Source organism: Montipora foliosa, chromosome 8 (assembly GCF_036669935.1).
Source record: "Montipora foliosa isolate CH-2021 chromosome 8, ASM3666993v2, whole genome shotgun sequence".
NCBI lineage: Eukaryota > Metazoa > Cnidaria > Anthozoa > Scleractinia > Acroporidae > Montipora > Montipora foliosa.
In genome coordinates this window covers 3,196,993-3,209,492 of record NC_090876.1, presented here as the reverse complement: position 1 = coordinate 3,209,492, position 12,500 = coordinate 3,196,993, and the positions used below count along the sequence as shown (strand labels likewise).

The following is a 12,500-nucleotide window of genomic DNA, read 5'->3' as shown; positions in this document are numbered from 1 at the left end:
TGCTCACTTACAGTGGCTGGTCGTTGAAGAAAATTGACAGCCAAAAAAAACTTGAAATGCTTGCCAATGACAACTCCTGTGATGCAAGTGTTCCATCTTTCTTCCTTTTCAAGTGACTTGTGAGAGTAGACTCTGCCATGTTGGAAATGTCAACATCTTTCACCATTTACTTTCCATAGCAACTCAATAATATGGATTCTGAAGCAACGAGGGGCTGAATACTGACTTCCCCATCGCTTTAGTTTTTAGCTTGGGTTCCACAAAACAAGAAAGTACACGCCTTTCAAACTTCATTGGTTCTTAGTGCTGGTTAAGATCATGTACTGGATCGGACAAGGGTGTTGGTACACAGGCAATGAACAAAGACAGATGAGCCAACAAAAGGATGGGAAGTCACTACCAGATTTAACTGCACCATGCCGGAATTAACCAATAATTGGGTGAACGTCTGTGTGGTGTAGTTAAGAAAAGTCTTATACATCTCCAAATGGACTGTGGGAGGAAAAAATTTTTTGACAAATTGTTATCATCTAGAAAGTACTCTACTGCATGAAAGAGAAGTTGCACCTTGAAGCTTGATGCAGCATAAATACGTAAGCATTATTTTGCCCTTTAGCAGTTATGGATTAAGTGCCTCTATTTATTGGTAATGTAGTTGTATGATTAAGATGTAATTTGCAAATTAGAAACTAAGCTCTCATGTCTATAATAGTCACCACAAAAGCTCTGATTTTATAACCTAAAACGCCCAATTGCATGTATAAGCTCTGTTGATAGCAATACCATTAATGGCCCACTTAGTATTAGACAAGTTCAATTGATACTTTACTGATCAGTTGGCAAAACCTCACATATCCAAATACACGCAACTCACCCGTGGGCATAAGCTTGAGCACAAGCTCTGGGTAGGCAATGTTGGTGCAGCCAGCCTTACTGCCACAAATCTCCATGCATTTCTCTGGAACACTGCAAGCAACACGGTCTAAGACCACACAAGAGCATTATGTAAACATTACATAAATTAACAATAATTATTACTAGTTTACCTATTATAGATAGTAAATGGTAGAAATGCTCCAGAGGGGAAGGGAGACGTTCAATTATGCTTGCGGTAATTTAAGGACGGTCGTGCCTGGAAGTGAGGGGAGATTTTAATAGGTCTTGAGCATGGACGGTACAAAACGTAGACCCCCAAATGGACCTCCTTCTGGACCCCACTCAAAAGAAGAAAGAAACAATAGATGGTTTTCACAGAGACGTCATCAAATTCTAAAATCAAAATCGCAAGGTCTTCTGAATTTTTATCTAAAGGAGGTTGACGATGACCTACAAAATTCGAAAATACAGCAGTTGTCACCTTGCGCAACACCATGATACAAAGCTATTTGCTTGGAAAAAAACAGTCCATCCCTGTGAATCTCAGCAGTTTGCGCCTTTAAAGTACTTTAGGAGATGTGTTGATACACATGCATTTCATCTCATCAGTGAAAAGTAAGCCCTTTCATCGCAAAGTGAACACCAGATGTTTTCAGTTGATTACAGTCCGCCATATCGGTGGACCAAGTGGAGTCTGCATACAAAATTGTGTGAATAACTCAGAAACGATGTACTGCACAGACCTAAGATTTGGAGTGGTGTTCAAAGATTTGTTTCCAACAACATTCCAAGTTCTTGGCCTTTTTCATTTGAATGATTTCGAATTTTGTTGTTGCTGTTGCATGACAGTAAACTATCTATAGTTTGAGGATACAAGGAGTGAAATGAAATACAGAGCACCAGGCTCTGATGATCATGCTACGCATATTAATTCCTCCATTCGCACATAACCACAATTCCTTGCACCTTTGACCACAATCCCTTGTGTTTTGCTTTAGACTTACTCACTGCGGCAGCAATTATTAATATCAAACATCTTGAGACAAATGCCCCATCCTGGCCACTTGCCTTCCAAATGCAAAGGTGCTAATTCAAATCCATGGGAACCTGATGCTGACTCCTGTGCCTCGTGCCAACAATGCCTTACAGGAGGAGAAGTCAGCCCACTAATTGTGGAACCTTGATTGTGAGGACAGGGGTGAACAGCCCAGACAACAAATTAATGCAATCTTAACCATAGACAGTTGATTAAGAGCACAATATTATTTATTAGGGCAAATATCTTTGTGCTGAACTTCTAAATTTAAGAACATGCCAAAAAATTAAAGCTTGCTTTAAGTGCTGGTCCTCACATCTGTTTACCTTGAGGAGGGCTTCAATATGGTGCTCACACAGCTGCAAAAGTGGAGTGGGGTCAATGCACACCAATGCTCCAATTGCAACATACCCAACCACCCCCCTCCCCCCCAAACACCAAACGCTAACCTTAACCCTAACCCCTCCTCCTTTGAGTGAATCCCCACCACCTTACCTGGTGACAGGACACGGCTAATCATTCCCGGCATCACAAGGGTGAAGAGTGGTAGGATTTTAATGTAGCCAGCCAACAGACAAGCTCCCTGTGCATGTGATAAACTTTTGGCAGAAAGGGCTCTTTGAACAATAACCTTGCATAACAGACAAAAAAATGCTCATTACATGTAGCAATGCTCCAAAAGTACTCACTATACGAGTTGCATGTAGGCTCCATTTACCTGATCAGCACACCAGTACCAAATTGAGGCTATTGTTTGCCCAAAAAGGAACCCAGCCCATGGCATGTCAGAATTGACTGGATCACGCAACATAATAAACGAGTCGTCCCGGGGTTGACCACAGCTGCTGTTGGAGTACAGTGTGTCATTGGATATTGCGTTCATATACTTCTTCTTCAATCCCTCATAACCACCAATCTCTGAAAAACCTATTATTATTCAATTAAAGGTGAGAATGCCACATAACCCAGACAACAATGCCATAAACAATAATATTATTACAAGGATATATTTACAATAGTGGGATCAAGGCTGCTGCCTAAGAAAAACTTCCGAGAGCCCTTCGGGCTTCCAACATTAAAAGTTAGTAGCCTGAGTCATTTTTTCAAGAGCCCAGAATTAATTCCAGCTGGGATCAAATTTACAAGAAAGTGAGGATGAATCAAGTAAGGTGCCCGTTTGGGCTACTTGCTCAGAAATCTGGTCGCCTGCGCTTGCAAATAAAGTGCCTCAGGCGACCAGGCGACTGTTGGGCATCAGCCTTGGGGATGATGGAAACTTAAGCTCAAGAGATTCTTTCTTTTCATATATAAAAATTTCATAATTTGATATTCTCCTTCACGATAAAAAGAGGGTTAACATGTGACAGCTTACGCCCATGATCCTACAGCACTCTTGCAAAGCGTGATAGCAAAATAATTGAGGAACATGCCAAGGAAGAAATAAAACTACCTGTTTACATGTACCGGTATGTATATGTATAGTTGAGCACCAAGACTCAACAGAGACAAACAGCAACTCGGAAATGGCCCATTGGCCGCAATCATACCAGCTTTAAAGCTGGCAGAACAACCAACATAAAGATTGATTGACTTTCCTGTACTTGGCAAAGCAAAACTACTTTGTATACTGGTATATTCTGTATGGGGTAAATAATTGAAGTTATTCTCTGATTTAATTTAAAGACATTACCAAGTCCCATGACTGTTAGAGATCCAACTACCATCAAAAAGGTACAAAGTGTGTCAGTGTAAATAACTGCCGCCAGTCCACCTGTTTGAATAAACCACAGAAGAGTAGACAGTTACATAAATATAACTAAGGTTGAGATGTTGGATATCATCAGACAGCCAATATGTCTGCACCCACCAGTAATCGTACAAAGACAGGTCATTCCCAGCATCAACAAAATGGCTAAATAAAGATTCCAGCCAAGAGCTAGGCGGATGAACAAAGCACCAGAAAACAAATTGACCTGAAATACAAGAAAATAACACATAATGCTAAACATCATCATGATACCATACGTTAAGTAACAACTTTTTAAGTTGCACACTTAATTACTGGCTAAGTAAGAAACTGTCACTTTGTTGTTAACATATAGCACTTAATAAGGTCTGCACGTCCTTAAAGCAATACAAAATACACTTTTTTGCAACAATCTGCTTAAATTTCATACTCACTGAAATTTTTGTGAAGATGTAAAGAAGAAGAGAAACAACAGAGAGCCACATCCTAAGCCTTTTGCCACCATAGCGACGGCTGATATACTCAGGTAGAGTACAAATCTATAACAAGCAATTATAAAACACCTGTCTGTGAATAATTGAAACAGCGAATGGAGTATCTAATCAAACTAAACTGTCTTAAGAAAAGAGATCTTAAGTCAATAGGATAAGAGTACAGTAATTACAAATGAATAAAACTGAATTTGAACAGTAGGAAGCATAGAAATGAACAGGCACAGCTCATAGAATTAGCCCATGAAAATCATCCAAATGTGAAATGGGATCTCATTTTAGTATTGCTGCATGGCAATCCTAATTTGGTTTACTGTTCCAGAATTGGCAATAAAATGGAAAAGACCGAAGTTTGTTTATAACAATTAAGTTGTTTTCACACAGTACAGTATATTATCATTGAATTTATTGATGAGGACAGTAAAGGAGCACAAAATAATTATGGTTAGGAACTTAAGCAAAAATTTTACAATTTTGGACTGGCACTCCACATGCACATTTAGGGCCAGTTATTTAAACAAAGTCTAACTAAAGCCGCGGCTTAAGACAATTAGTGGACCTCCAAATCTATTTATACAGCTGTAAGCGGTATATTTTAAGTAGATAAATTGTTGTCTAGTGTGGAATGCAAACCTTCTTGTTATCGTCAGCAGCAGACAATATTTAGATATGATTGTTGGCAATATTGAAAATGGCTTAGAACGCGGTTTTGTTAAATATCGTCTAAACTATGTTTTAATAATCGACCCTTAGTGTTTTTATTTTTTAGTTGGTGACAACTACAGCCTGCAGATCTTCTTTTGTACATAGATGAGGACGAGGTAGATTACGTGATGACATCACTCACCCCCCCTGCAATATAAACTGGCAAGAACACCCAGCCAAGCAACTGCAGTATGATGAGTGCCTATAACAGAAAATGAAAGGTTTAACCACAAAAGATAATAAAAAAATAATAATTTCTTAATATTTGTAAAAAGAGCCCTAAATTTAAATATCAAACATTCAAATAAGCCTTTTATATGGCAAGTTTGGTAAGCTTAAGATTCAAACAACAGAAATAACTATGTGGTTTATGTGGTTGTCGCACTGTGTTATTTCATATTATTAAATTCTCAACCTCGGATAATGCAATTCTCGTGCTCTGATTGGTTCACTCAATCTAGGTTATCAGCTCATATACCTTACTTTGACCTTATATGGTAAATGATTGCGCTTAGCGTTGCTAAACTAAAAACGTTTACGCCAGAAAGCGAAATTTCTTTCGGTATAAAGCAAAAGAAAAACGTTTTTGTGGAAAGTTTGGATCACTTTCAAAGCTTAGAGATACGCGAAAAGGTAAGAAATGTTTTTGTGATGAGCCTGCGTCTGTCTGACCACGAGGTATTACACAACATCGCATCTTCATCAACTTTTTTCGATTTTGCTAGGATTTTCTCGCTTTTTTTGCTCGTATTTCGTACTTCTAAACTTTTGGAGTTTAAGGAATTTAATGAAACAATTATTCCATTCGCGCTTGTTGGATATGAGAGTGGTTATAGCCAACTCGGCCCTACGTGCCTCGTTGGCTATTTACCATCTCATATCCAACGCGCGCTCATGGAATAATTGTTAAGTAGCCCAACAAAATTTAATGTTCGCAAGGAGTGCCATCTCACAGCATGAGCTGCTGACTATTTCCAAACTTACTCCTCATGTTTTACTTTAGTGACTATTAAATTATTGTAAATAACAGGTTCAGTTGCAAGCTTTTACTGGACCTCCTTCGTGAAGGATTTAGCTAGTTGGCAGACACTTTGTGACATCAACAAATGAAAAATAATGCATCTAATTAAGTCCCTGGTCAGCAGGGACTCCTTGTTGCCACCAGCTCCCAACCTCAAATATTGTCTGAGACAGATACACACAGTGCATAATGGGAGGGCAGTCTGCATCTTTATCATGACGAGCTGACATAGGTGAACTATGCATTAAACCTAATGTAGATATCTTACAAGTATTGTACATAACTTAAAAAAGGAATTGTATGATATACAATGGTACCTCAATCTAGAAAAAAGCAAAGAGGCGGAGAAATTCATAAGATATGCAGGATTTCCTTCACAAAGGTCTTTCCCAAACTTTTATGAAAGTGAATGCAAAGAGGTTACTGTTTGTTAAACTCAGGATATCTTTATTTATTATTCAACACATTGTGACAAATGTCCAAATATGAATTGGTCATAGTGCGCTCAATATTCGTCGTGCATACTCAACGTATATCCTGCGATGTACGTAATTTTGTGTGTCACAGAGAAAAATGGTAGTTTTTACAGCTTTTTTTCCAAATAAACATAGAAAATTGTGCTTGGCAACAGGAGAGCCCAGCAAAAACACCTATACTTGGAGTTTAGTTGCCTATAACTCAAAAACGAACTCGGTGACCCCCACCCCCCCCCCCTTTTTTTAATGGCTGAAAAGTGATCAAGATGAAAAGAGGCCAAGATGAAACTTTCTGCAAAGTTTAAAAAAATCACAGAATTAAGGTGGCTCTTAATCCGCTGTACAAAATTCTTTTAAACTTTGCAGAAAGTTTCATCTTGCCCTTCTAATTATTTTCAAAAATAACAAATGGGGTGACCAAGTTTGTTTTTGAGAAATAACCAGCTAAAGACAAAATACATGTAATGGGTGTTTTTACAGGGCTTAACCATTGCCACGGTGACGTATTACATCACAATAATGACGGCACCTTGTTCAGCAATAATCCTTGTTTCATTTGGTATCACAATATTGCTGATACATGATACAGCATTGTAGTGCCGAACCTTCTAATAAGAGCATTGCTTGTAAGCATTGAAACTGTTTTGAGCATCCCACATATATGTAACGTGTACCAATGATTTTTTGTGCAAATTTGTTACAGTAATAACAGAACTTTATAATTACGGTAACATTGTTATGTTTTGCAGTATCTGGGTTTAAAGCAGTACACATGCATGGGAATTCTGTGTTTTCACTGGCGGCTACCCACATGAATAAATACTTATAACTTTTTTATTAATTTTATACTAATATCATATTTGATTACATTGAATTCAAATGCTCCAACACCAATTCCAGCTGCTGCTCCAGACCCAGCTAAGCCAATGAAGTGTTCACTGCCAATGTTACTGGCAAACAGGGATGCTCCAACCTAAACAAAGATCATAACCACATTGAAAAGTAGAGTACATTGAATTCGACCTTAGTTAAGCTCAGAATTAAGGGCGACTCAACACAATGCATTTGTGAAGGGATTGATTATAACAAGTCAAAACAGGTCTGCATTTCATTAACTGATTATCCACCATAACAATTTAATTAATTTTGTACACAGACATAAAACACGGCTGGACCTGGCTGCAAGAAAGTCAGCAGTTTTTGTTTATCGCTTCAGGCATTGTTTACATCACAGCTTCCCAGCAAAACTGAGAGCTGCTAAAACTCGGCCTTTCAGTCATCACACTTCTCAAGCCAGGGAGCTTCAGAAGAGGTATCCAGAAATTAATACTTACGATAATGGAAAATGGAACATGTATCCTAGACACTTACTGGAAGCCAAGTCATAAATCTGCCAGCCAGAAAATACCCACTGACGGTGCCACGATTTGACTTGTACATGGCCTGAAATTAAGATTGGTTAAATTAAGATTAAACATTTACATTGTGCCACAAGATAATACAATTTTAATGAAATTAACTACTAAGTTTCTGGAAATCCTTGTCCTTCCTTTGCCATTATCAAACATGCCTTTGTCCCTATAGCTACCCTTCTTCTGTTGGTGTAATATGCTCTTTCACCCCCTCTTCCATAGCTTGCTTTTACAATATTATTGGAACAGGTTGTCTCACATGAGCTAACCTATCTGGAACATTCTTCCGTAACCTTCCTTGCCATATATTCACCTTACCACACACTTCTTCACCATGCTACCCAAATTTGCATCTTCTTACCTGATCTGGCCATATCACACCACATAACTTACTCTATAACTTACTCCAGTTATCATGATCCTCTTTCCCTGAGCCCTTTCCCCCTAAAAGCTTCCCCCTTCTACATGTACCTTTACCTTTTTTTCCGAAACCTACTATGGATATAACTGCACACCAGTTGCGGGATATAAACCATAGGCCCAGTCTTTCAAACCTTTAGTGTTCATAGACACAAAGGGACATCAAAGAACCCACAAACCAAAACTGCTAAGAATACACGTTATTCCAAAATGGCCGCCATTTACATATTCTTTTGTTTTTATTGAAATTAGACCTTGATGCCTCGTTCAAGGCAAAATATTCTTTTGAATTTTCTGCTCAAGAACGAGGCATCAAGGGCTAATTTGAATAAAAACAAAAGAATATTTAAATGACGGCCATTTTGGAATAAGGTCTATAGGGAACCAAGTTCCTAGTGTTGCAGTCTGTCCTAATTTAACCCCTGGACCAGCAAAATGTGGCCAGTGATGTTTCTAAGAGGATTTCAGTGTCTCTAGCCAACTAAGCAAAAAACACCATAATCTTCAATCAAGAGGGACTTAATGGCAAGTGCTGGAACATGTAGATAAGGATAACTAAGTTCCTCCAATTAAAAAGATCACATTTTTTTCCATCATCATTTTTCTCAAGTCTTGTTGTGACAATGTTTTGTTCTTACAAGTGATCGCTACAGCTATTTCTCCCATTTTTTTCCCAACGTAAATTTTATTATAAAAAGGGGAACTTTAAGCATAACGAGGGGTAAAATGCGCTTCAAATAAGTTTGAAGAAGCTGGCTACACACAAATTAAAAGGTACATGTAGTTGGCTATTTTAAATTAATGTAATTGTAGGCAAGACAGCTGTTCTTTTTTAATCCAACAAGTCAACTACTAGAACAAAAAAACTGCTAAGTAACACATTGATATCATTAAATGACATCAACTTTATCCAAGCTATAGATTGTTTTGTCCTCTATCATGCCTATGCCTGGTGATGGGTCCAGACACTGACCTAAACAAAACTAACATTTTGCAGATTTGTTGCCACTGAAAAAGTTCCACCAGATAATCTCTGCAGGACTGGAGCAAAAAATTATGTGCAGCTAGGATGTCACTCACAATACTGTGTAGCTAGGAGTAATCATTGATTATGAAGTGCATTCATTGAGAGAACTTTGGAGGTTGGAATCACTAGATGAGCTGAGATGCCATAAAAACAATGCATTTACGAAAAGAACGTCTGTTGAAAGTTTTAACTGAGGCTTGAGAACTGTGGCTAAAAATGGAACGTTTGGAGGAAAGAGGTGATGATGTCACAAAAAAATCTAGAATATTTTTAAATTGCCTGTATTGTTATGTTTAGCGGTCAGTAGCACTGATACGGGATTTAACGGTTATGCTCCAGAGGTTCACACCACAAGTGGTACTCAAATGAAACCGAGATGACAAGTTGGAGGATTCTTGTGAGAATATGGACCATAAATTTAAGTATCAAAGAAATTTGATTCATTTGGTTTTTTATAAGCCATATATCTGAAATTCTGGATGATAGAAAAGTGAAAAACCTTTCTTTAAGAGACAAGTGGGATTCAATGAATTCCAGTCCCTTCTTTCTGTTACTCAAAGCTAATGAATACAAAGTACAAGAAAAACTTCCGTGTAAATTTAATTCACTTGCTCCAAAAATATGCTGTTGACCTCAAGGGTTTAAAATAACTTCTCTTGATGAACAGCACTGCGAAAAATGCAACTAAATTTATCTACCGGACATAAAAGTTTTTCCACTGCATGTTATGGTGAAACCTGATATTTTATCCTTCAGTGAACTCTTCCGACAAGTCACTGTAAATGGCATTGTTTTGTCCCATCCTTCAAAACATAAGCGCCCTGAGAAGCGCATTATGATTCGTCTCCAAGACTTCGAGGGCAGTACTCATAAAAGAATCAGTAATACCTAGTGACAAGTCGCATTAAGATTGTTTTATCGCAGAAGAAAGAATCTATATTAATCTTAACATGCAGCCACACAACTGTAAACACATGCCCTACACATGTTTTCCTTCCGACACTGCAAAGATCACAATACAAAAAATCAAATGTTCACTCACGTAGAGTCCGACGCCAAGGACGATAACAAAATACAGCACGACTATAACGATATCCCATGCTTCAAGCCCAGGAGGTTTGTACTGATTTTGAGCCATATTGAACTATTTTAAAGTCGCTGTTTAGCACAAAGAATTTGGGTCTTGCTCCTTGATTATCGCGCCAGAGAAACGAAATCCGATTGGTTCTCATCGTCGCCTGAGTGAATCGAATAAGGTTTGCATGGGTAATAGCTGATGGTCACACCCAGTACCGTTTGAATAAAGACCTTGTCAAGGTGAGAGAGCTTTGAAGTGCACGAAAATCATCAGTATGCTATTATTACTCATTAGAGAAAAATAATTGGACTTGTATATCTGCGAGCGTTCTCAATACAAGTTCAAAAATATTAGAAGTCACGCTCTCTGAGCACGCGTGACGGCACGCTCTTTTCGTGCTCCATTTCCACCCATGCCTTCCCCGCGAAGAGAGCATTGGCCGTGTTTTCACGGCAGCCGTTCTGTCGCTTAACATTTTTGAAACAGGTTTGTTTGTAGACTTCGTTAAGCGACTTAAAAATGATACGTTTTTTTCACGGGTAAGATTAAATGAGGAGAGATTATGTGCCAATTGACCATTTTCACATTCCCCATAATACGCTTTGTTTGCCCCCCAAATTTTGCATAAACCGTTGTTTTCAAATGCTCTTGAGACACTGCATATTCCCAAGAGTGTGAATTCAATGGTTTATGCAAAATTTGGGGGGCAAACAAGGTGTATTATGGGGAATGTGAAAATGGTCAATGCAATAACTATAGGTAATCACATGATATCGAGTACAATTTTTACAAGACTGCAAAATTCTCGCGCGCTCATTGGCTAATAGCGGACAGACACATAAATTGACGCGATATTGGTCACGTCAGCGTCAAGAAAATTGAAGTTTCTCGCATTTTGGCTCGCGTTCTTCTCGTGTTTTGACTTAATTTTGACCCCTCTGCCTTTCTGTTATTGTAAAAAACAAATTGATGTCAGTTTTTCATGCGTCTGTCCTGTTATTGACAATGAATTTCATCATAATATTGTCAAAGTAGTCAGCAAATCCACTCCGCTATCACCTCGTGGATCCACAGCTACTTCGACAATGTTATGACGAAATTCACGAGACGCAGACGGCAACCGGAAGTGAGCTGTTTTCCTTTTAACTTGTCTTCACACAACCACATTTACATTACTAAGTATCTTTTCTCCTTTAGAGATGATAAATATAAAAACCTGGGTGACACCACTGTCCTAGCACGCGAAATGTTCTCTCCCGGTTGCCGTCCGCGTCTCAAAAACGCGCAAGCTTAAGCTCCCTAATAACAGGACAGACGCATGAAAAACTGACATCAATTTGTTAATTGGAACTAGACGCTCCACATAGCGTACACTGGGTTGCCTGCGGTACGTGAAATTCAGTCCTATGTTATGTTACAAAAGCTCGCCTCTTTGGAATGACGGTGGACCATAAACTTACCTGGGTACCACACAGAAAAGCTTTGTCAACAAATTGTAACCAAGGGCACCCAACGTCAATTTTCGGAAAATATCTGTTCGGAAGACGATTTGTAAAATTTCTTGCCTGCCTGCCTCTCCTAGGATTTTCGAACATATGAAAAATGTCACCTAGAATTTCCGGGAGCCTTTTATCTGGCTGAAATTTTCGAAAAGATAAGTTTTGATCCGTATAGTTTTCGGATCAGTAGACTTTCAGCTAGGAAATCCGAACAGATGAAAAATTTTTAGAGAATAAAAATATGCCTATATCTACCGTTTCAATAATAAAATACGTTTAACAATGCTATGTTTAGGGTTAGGGTTAATTCTCGTTGGATGCACCCGTGTAACTGCTAAAGCGGTGTCGGTTATTAGCAAAGGCCGTTTTATTAAAATTTTATTTTAGTGTAATCTTACCGTCTATTAGATTCGGTCTTGTCTTGTTAGGTTCGTGCACTAACATGGATACCATTAATTCAATTGAAACACTTCACTGCAAAACCGGGCCGCAAAAATTATTTTTAGGCAACCAAAGGATATGGCATCAACTGATGTATTGAGTTTCGTTAATTACCATACCGTTAGATTAGATTATAACGTAGAGATAACCGAGTTATTTTTTAAGGCATACAATGATTTATTACCAGAACCATAGTCTGCCACTATCATGTTAAAGCGGAATAGCTATTACTCCCTCGTGGCGAAAAAGTCGGTTTACTACCAAGTTATAG

The 12,500-nt window shown here is 38.4% G+C and overlaps 1 protein-coding gene across 1 annotated transcript in view; it reads right to left on the bottom strand.

The window, feature by feature from the left end:
* The window catches only part of LOC137967589 (sodium/glucose cotransporter 4-like), a 20,353-nt gene extending 9,838 nt beyond the window's left edge, over positions 1-10,515 (bottom strand). Inside the window, exons 1-10 of the mRNA XM_068814105.1 lie at positions 10,254-10,515; positions 7,724-7,795; positions 7,221-7,325; positions 4,998-5,057; positions 4,094-4,198; positions 3,780-3,885; positions 3,603-3,683; positions 2,631-2,839; positions 2,408-2,543; positions 875-982 (exon numbers count right to left, since the gene is read on the bottom strand). Coding sequence (XP_068670206.1) covers positions 875-982; positions 2,408-2,543; positions 2,631-2,839; positions 3,603-3,683; positions 3,780-3,885; positions 4,094-4,198; positions 4,998-5,057; positions 7,221-7,325; positions 7,724-7,795; positions 10,254-10,349 — 1,078 coding nt within the window. The 5' untranslated portion in view covers positions 10,350-10,515. The remainder of the gene's footprint in view (positions 1-874; positions 983-2,407; positions 2,544-2,630; positions 2,840-3,602; positions 3,684-3,779; positions 3,886-4,093; positions 4,199-4,997; positions 5,058-7,220; positions 7,326-7,723; positions 7,796-10,253) is intronic.
* Between the last annotated feature and the right edge of the window lie 1,985 nt (positions 10,516-12,500).